This window comes from Onychomys torridus, chromosome 1, assembly GCF_903995425.1.
Source record: "Onychomys torridus chromosome 1, mOncTor1.1, whole genome shotgun sequence".
Taxonomy (NCBI): domain Eukaryota; kingdom Metazoa; phylum Chordata; class Mammalia; order Rodentia; family Cricetidae; genus Onychomys; species Onychomys torridus.
The window spans coordinates 120,418,334-120,426,419 of NC_050443.1; the positions used below are offsets into that span (position 1 = coordinate 120,418,334).

Consider the following 8,086-nt stretch of genomic DNA (forward strand, 5'->3'; position numbering starts at 1 on the left):
ACTGTGAGTGCAGAGAAGAAGAGAGGCGTCACCCTGGGCGTAGTAGCATTAGTTTGAGTCTCTCCATCTGACATATATGGAACTGAACCAGGTAAGAATACATCACAGGTGTACTGGCTGTCCTTAGTAATACCCTGAAGGATCCTGGATGGTAGGCAGAGATGGTGAGGGGCCCCAGCAGGGTTGGGGGTTGTTAGGGAGTAGGTCTCCATAACACACAGCCCCAGCTCCAACACCAAAGTGACAGGCATAGCTTGACGAAAATGCTTATCACTGCAGACCCCATGGACAAGTTTGGGTACGGGCTCCAAGGGCAGGCAATAGCCTCTGTGCTGTACCCAGAAGGGGCTGAGTGAGGTAAGGTCAGCAGGACCTGAGGCAGGTTTATGGCTGACCTACATGGGGTGATCTGAGGGCTTAGGGGAACCTCTGAAGTCCTCAGTTGGCATCTCTGAGGTCAGCACTCATGGTAGTGCTGATCAAAGACTAAGTCTGGCCCGACCTCTGCTCCCTTGGCACTGGGTCCCTTTTAGTGGCTGCTTCTTGTCCACTCCTGCAGGGATTGAGAGGCAACACATGCCTGACTCTAGTATTCTGTCTCCTCTCCTCAAGGAGACCAAATGAGAAGAGATAGGAAGGAGAGCCCCAAACCAGAGTTTCAGGAGGCCCCAGGAAGCTGATAGGGATATGCCTCAGCCTAGGCAGGTCCTGAGGACAACCTGCTCGCTCCTTCCTTGAGGTCTGTGTCAAAGGCCCTCGGAGTGAAGTCCTAGACAGGAATTCTGATATCTGGTCCACACTTCTGAGCTCCCAAAACCCATGCTGCAAAGCTGGCCTTGCCCCACAAGACCTAAGGACTCAAAGACTCTTGCTTCCTTCACCTCTGACTTATATGCACTCCCAAGAGTTTGTGGTTCCTGAATGATGGGGTGCCACATCTGCCCATCCACCCAAGGCCTAGGCAGCCCTGGCTAATGGCTTTCTGGAGGTTCAGCAGACCCCCCCACCCAGCCCACTTCCTAGTTCCTGCTTCCGCTCTTGCTCTACAGAGACTACACACACACACACACACACACACACACACACACACACACACACACACCCTCCACTGCAGCAGGGTGCCCTGTCTCAGGCTGCACTAACGGACTGCTGGGGTGTTGTTCCCCTAGAAGGATTGCAGTCACCTCCTTTCTCGTATTCCAGGCCCAGTGTCCAACCATCCACCCCCCACCCTGTTCAGTTCTGGCCATCTTTTCATGGGCAGAGCTTGCAAGGGGCTTCTGACATGTCTCCTCTAGGTAGAGGTGTGGTATTGTCTCAGAAAGTAGGTGGCTGGGAAGGGGTCCTCAGGACTGCTTTAGGAAGCTTCCCAGCCACCAAGATCCCTGGCCCTGGGTGCAGTTTTCAAGGAGACACAAATAGGTTTGGCTTGGGTGGCAGGTAGGTCAGCCAGGCCTTGGGGTGACCAGGATCACTGTCTAGGCCCCTAAGCTCTCATCTCACTGACAAGTACCACCCAATCTGTGCTCAGTTGGTGCTGAAGAGAGGTGCTCTATATTGAGATTCACCAAAGACCTAGATGTTATATGACCTTTCCTTAGGACCAAAGATATTTCTAGAGGGATTGCTAAGCAGTCAGGTTCAAGGCATCTAGTGAGAGACCCCACCTAGCTGGAAGGAGAGGCTGAGAAGTGACAGGAGATCCCAGCCCTAAGCCTTGCATCATCTGGCTCCCTCATGGCCCACATTGCCTAGAACTCACTACTGGACCACTCCTGAGAAGTGGGGTTCTGATGCTCCTGCCCAGTGCCTGTGGGAATCCTTTAGTATGTCCTTTCACCCATGTGGAACACCTGTCCTGTGGGGAGTCTGAGAGGGATTGGGGATGTCCTCTGTCCTCCCAGAGCTAAGCACTGAGAGAATGGTTTCCATAGCCTTCCAGCTTAAGTTCCCAAGCCTAGTTTCTGGCCCATCGGGGACTCCATCTGAAATAGCTCTGCAGACAGAACTCAGGAAAGCTAGGTGGAAGCTGCTGTTGGAATATTCTGGTCCTCTTTTGTTTAAAAGTTCCCCAGGGCCCTTGAAGGCCAGAGCTATGAAGCATCAGCTCCTAGCTGCCACCACCCATGCTTTCCAAAGACTCCAAGCTCTTCTCTATTCAGCTAGAAGCAGCAGGGCTTGAGATCATAGTCCTCCCAAACCACTAAGGGTAAGGTAAGTGTTGGCCGCTTTGAGGAAGGAACTATATGTTCCAGATTTGGTGGAGTGGACACCTGTGGTTGCTCAGGGAGCCAAGAAGAAGCTGGGAGTTCAGAGAGCACCAAAGAAGGTGTCTTGGGCAGACCCTTTAGGAGCCATCATGGCCAGACAGATGGACTAAGCTGGGGCCACACCAGCCAGTGCCTGCTCACATCCTACAGACACACAGACACACAGATTGTAGTGCTCCTTCAAAGGTTTTATTCATTGCAGGAAGGTGGGCTGGGTTGGGGAGGGGGCTAGTTGCAGTAGTTCTCCAGCTGGTAGAGCGAGCAGATGCTGGTGCAGCACTGATCCACAATGCCTCGCTTCTGCTGGGCCACCTCCAGTGCCAAGGTCTGAAGGTCACCTGCTCCGGGGCCCCCACCCAGCTCCAATTGTGCCACTGCCAGGGAGGCAGTGTCAGAGCAGGTGAGAGCATCAGCAGCATAGATGCAAAGACACACAGGACAATCCAGTCAGGAGCAGCCGAGCAGCCCCCTACCTACCCCAGGCTTTCTTTCACCTTGGCCCCTCCTGCTAAGTTAGGGCAGGTGGCAGGGACCACATGTATGTGGGACAAGTCACTGGGCATGGACACAAGGAGCTCCAAAGCCTACACATCCTGCCATCATTCCCCAATCAGTGCTTTATGGGGGCCCCCAAATAGATGCCTATCTTGGGGCCTACCCCCAGGTCTCCACCACCTAGGAGCCTTAAGCTGGACTGTCATTCATTCCCAGCAGCTGCCAAGTTTACCTATGTCCAGCTGCCCATGGAAATGTGCACCATCGCTGCCCCCTCCCCCCATCCCCAGTTACCCTGAGACCCTTCACACTCAGGATACAATCTGTGAGGGTGAAGAAAACCAGGGTGGTAAGCACTGGAGACCAAATTCAGGGGCAGAGCTCACCTTGTGGGTCCTCCACTCCACGCCGGGACTTGGGTGTGTAGAAGAAGCCACGCTCCCCACATACCAGGTAGAGTGCCTCCACAAGGTGGGAACCACAAAGGTGCTGGTTGACAAAAGCCTGGGCAGGCTTGGGCTCCCAGAGGACCAGCAGGGCCAGCAGGGGCAGAAGGCGCATCCACAGGGCCATGATGGAACAGTGACCTGGAAGATAGGCGGTGTTGAGACCAGCAAGAGCACATGAAAGAGAGGAGTCCACCTCTTCCCTCAAGTCCCTGGAGTCTTGGCCAGGGAGTCAGGCCCAGTGAGGAGAGTACATACCTGCTTGCTGATGGCCTCTGATTGTAGCTAGTCACTTAAGGCTGGAGGTTACTGGGTCCCTACCAATTTTATAGTCTAAAGCACTTCCTCTCTGCCCCCCTGGACTCTGGTGTTTGGGCCATTAAGGGCTCTAGGGGGTGGGTCGGCAGATGGCCAGGGGGGCTGAAGCTGCAGTTTCCAAACACTTCCCTGGTGCTGGGTCTGCAGAAAGCTCTCTTTGGACGTCAACACCTCTACTTAGCCCTAGGGTAATTAGAGTCTTAACAAGGGGCAAGATGGCCTGATGATCCAATTCACAGCAGGGGGCATTGTCCCAGTGAGAGTGGGGCCTTCTTTGACCTTGACTGAGCAATTTCCACATCATTCCCCAGGGAGCTAGAGCTGTTGGGGGCCAGGTTTCTCTGTCCCTTGGACTGTTTCACTGTCCCCATTGATAGCCAGGTCCTTAGCTCAGCTGAGACCACGGCTCACCCACAGAGGTAGGAACAAAGCAGAATTCAGGCATCAAGGCACTTGCTGGTCTCTTCCTTTCTATCCCTCCTTCCACAAACCCATCGACCGCTCAGGGATCAGCTGGACTGAGGCCCTATGGTACACCCTCCTACCCCAATACCCCAAGACAAGCACTCGAAGACCATCAAGGTCCACACCAGAGGTACAGAGCTCAGAGTCTCTGCCTTGATCTCTTAGTGCAGGCTCTACCCAGCTACAAAACCCTTCTCAGACTCCCCTTGGAGTGATTGGAGGTTCCTTTACACCCCTTCCTGGCCCTGATTTGGTACTGCCCTGTTCCCCAAACAATCAGCAAAAACTATTGGTGTAGTTGCATGAGCTAGAACTCTACCCTATGCAGGGCTTTATAGCCATTACACTAGAACGGTGGGCCCCTTGCTCCCTGATCCCTGGCCCCCAGGAAGTGCTGCAGCTGCCCACACTTTGGGTATCTGGGACATTACAGTGAGTCCACTGGATCAGGGGATATGTGGGTACCCCCAGAGGAGTGCAGGCAAGGAGCAGGATCCAGATGGGAAGATGGGGGCAGTGGAGAGGGGTGTCCTCAGGACCACAGAGAAGCTAGAGGGGTTTGATGAGGAACTCACTGGGGCTCCAGTCTCCCTACAAGTTTGTTCTTTTGAGCAAGGAGTCCTGTGGTATATAGTTAAGCGTGTCTTAAACACAGTCTTCTTGACTCAGCCTCCTAAGTTCTGGAATTCAGGTATGTACCACCAGTTCTGGCTCTTCTTGGGACCTTAAAAAGCTTATAACTAATACAAGAAAAACTATATGGGGCCTCAAACCTCTCTGAGGTTTTCATGGAGAGCACACCTAACTTGAGTCTCAAAGGCACTCATGGATGTGCCAACACTGCAATGGGCTTACCCCATCCCAAGGTTGCAGCAGGGCTCTCAGCCTCTTTCAGGGTTTCCCTGTGGCTTAAGGCCTTCATGGGGCCTCACATGGTTCAGCATCTGGCTCTCTGTGAAGGTTTCATTGTGGCTCTGGGCCTTCCCTAGAGTCTCAACTGAACAAATGTCTTCCCCAAATCTCTGTGAGGTTTTAGAGCGCCCTTAAGGACAATGACACCCAGAGACAGCTCCAGTCTCTCAGTGGGGCTAAGACCTTCTCCAGGCATTTTTGGAGCTCACAGCCTTCCTCAGAGTCTCCATAAGCACCATGGTCCTGCCATATCACATGTCACTGCTATTTCAAATTCTTACAGCCTTCCCCAGGACTGAGATATAGATGTACCCATCTTGTTAAATAAGAAACACAGAGCCAATTGCAGAGTTAAAAGCCAAGAGGTCAGAGCAATAGCTGAGAGCTGAAAACCTTACCCTTCACTGCTGCTCTGTCTTTCCTCCCCACCAAAGAGCTACTTCCTGGGTCCTGTCTTTTATGTAGACTTTCTGTTCTGCTTTCTCATTGGTTGTAAACCCAGCAACATGACCTCCACGTCACTGCCTGTCTGTACAGACCTCCAGGTCTTCTATGGTTGGTATTGAGATTAAAGGCGCGTGTTGCCATGATGGCTTTATCCTTGAACACACAGAGATCCTACCTAGCTCTGCCCCCCAAGTGCTGGGATTAAAGGCATGCACTACTACCACCCAGCTTCTGCTATGGCTTGCTCTGACCCCAAGGCAACTTTATTAATATACAAATAAAATCACATTCTACAAATAAAGTATCACCACACTTAGGTTTTCTCCAGGTGTTCATGAAGCCTGGTCTCTGCTTGGTACTCAGTGGGGTTCACACTGTCTCCCTGGCTCTCATCCAAACTCATGGTATTCCTGAGGGTCACAAGGGGACTTAAGGCCCTCTCTAAGGTCTCAGTGGGCGTCACTGACTTCCCAAGACCTGAAAAGGGCCTAACTACCCCTGCCTACTGTGTTAGTTCTTTTCATATCCCCATGAATGAATCTCCCAAAGAAGCAGCTTTGAGGAGAGGTTTATTTCAGCTCATGGTTTGAGGGGACATGGTCCATTGTGGAACGGAAGGCCTAGTGGCTAGAACTGGTCTGTCTGTGGCAGCAGGAGCTTGCAGAGGCACTGGCCAGGAAAGAGAGTCAGACTGGAAAAAGGCCTGGCCTATAACCCTAAGGCTCATTCTGATGGCCCTAGGCCAATCAGCTCGGCCTCATGTGTAAAAGGTTTCACAATCTCCCAGAACAGCACCACATGCTGGGGACCAGATTTTCAAAGACACAAGTCTGTGGGTAAGCTTCCCACTCAAGCCATCACACCAGGAACACTCCATGGCTGCAGTGGGACCCAAGCTTCTCCTAAGGTCTCAAAGGAACAGAGAACCCTCCATGGTAGGCCTTGCCTTCTTGTGGCAGGGAGTAGGAGGAGGAAAGACAGGGATCTTTGGTGTGTAAAATGAATGAAAATATTTTTTTTAATAAAAAATAGTTAGAAAGGAAAAGGTTAAGCATGCAGAGAACAAACAGGAGAAAATCAGGTGTTATTGTTTTAAAAGTAATAGTCTCCAAGACAAGGTTACAGCCAAGAAAAGGAGAGTTCTTGAATAATTCACTGCACCAGGAAGGCATATATACATGTGTACATATAACAGGACCTTCAGATAAATGAAGGGAAAACTAACTCAAGCAAATAAGGATAATAGAAAACATAAATTTAAATATTTTAATATGTTCTCATTATAAGTGCATTTGTAATTAATAAAGTTGATAAGTCAATACAATGATCAAGCAATAGAGAAAACCTCAATCAATATCAGCAAATAAAAGAACACCACTATGGATTGAAGGAACAGAAGAATCATATGAAATATTATGATCAGAATTATACAAGAAATCTTACATCTTACCTTGTGAACTCCATGAGAAACACAGGTTCTAAAATATTGTACAAGATTAAATAAAAATCAAATAATGACACACACAGACATACACACACACACACACACACACACACACACACACTTCTCTAGGATCTCAGGAAAGGTTAGTCTTCCTCCGGATCACGTGGGATTGAAGGCCTTGCTTAAGATTTAACACTGCTCCTGGGCCACACACACACACACACACACACACACACACACACACACACACTTCTCTAGGATCTCAGGAAAGGTTAGTCTTCCTCCGGATCACGTGGGATTGAAGGCCTTGCTTAAGATTTAACACTGCTCCTGGCTCTCCTCCAGGTCTCAGTGGGGCTCATTGGATTTCTAAAGAATCTCTGATGTTTGAGACCCTTCTACAGTGTCCTAAAGATGCTCTTCTCCCTCCTCAGGGGCTCAGTTGCCTCACAACAAAGGCCTCAGTAGAGCAGGAGAATCTTCCAGAGTCTCACCAGTACTCAAACACTAAGTAAGTGTCTCAATAGGGAAGAAGACTTTCTCTAGAGAATCTGTGGGCTTTCACTGCCCAAGATCCCATGGCCTCAGGAAAACTCAGACTTGCCTGAAGTCTTAGCTCTTCTTCTTTTATCTCTATGTCTTAACTAATTAATTGTTTGTTTGTTTACTTCCAAATGTGGAAGTCAAATGGCAATCCACAGGGCATGAGTCCCTCTTTCCACAGAATGAGTCCTAGGGGCAAGCACAGGTCATCAGGCTTAGTAACCATTCCAAGCTGAGCCATCTTGTTAAGCTCAGATGTCAGTACTTGTTAAGCCTTCCCAAGGGTATCACTTAAGCCTAAAACCTGTAGATGGACTTAACCAGGGCCTAAGTCCAATGACTGAATGGGAGCCTAAGGGACTTCTTCATGGTCTCAAAAACACTAAGGCCTTTCACACTGACTCATTGGGACCAGGCTTTACCAGGGTCTCAGTGGGGCCTAAGATTTTCTCCAGGAACTTACTGAAGCCAAAGGCTTTTCTTAGAGCCTAACTGTAGCCAAAGGCTTTCCTCAGAGTCTCCCTGTAGCCAAATATTATCACCAGGGTCTAAATGGGGTCTAATATCTTAGCAGGGTCTCACTAAGTTCAAAGGTTCCCCTAGGGTCTCTGTGGTATAAGGCCTTCCCAGTGTCTCACTGGGGCACAGGCCTTACCCAAGTTCTCCCAGGAGGCTACAGCCCTACAAGAGTGGTAATGGGGCAGAGAACTTCTCCAGGATGTGAGACCCTGGACTTATCTAAACTA

The 8,086-nt window shown here is 50.2% G+C and overlaps 1 protein-coding gene across 2 annotated transcripts; it reads right to left on the reverse strand.

The window, feature by feature from the left end:
- Positions 1–2,442: 2,442 nt before the first annotated feature.
- Positions 2,443–3,663, reverse strand: Ins (insulin). 2 transcript variants are annotated; one of them, XM_036176265.1, is made up of 3 exons: positions 3,470–3,663; positions 3,152–3,352; positions 2,443–2,644 (listed from the first exon to the last, which is right to left on the reverse strand). In XM_036176265.1, exons 2-3 carry the CDS (start codon positions 3,336–3,338, stop codon positions 2,499–2,501), a joined length of 333 nt encoding a protein of 110 aa, XP_036032158.1. In that variant the 5' UTR covers positions 3,339–3,352; positions 3,470–3,663; the 3' UTR covers positions 2,443–2,498. The 2 variants fall into 2 exon arrangements, with proteins under 2 accessions (XP_036032158.1, XP_036032153.1); XM_036176260.1 differs by having other exon boundaries at positions 3,466–3,529.
- Between the last annotated feature and the right edge of the window lie 4,423 nt (positions 3,664–8,086).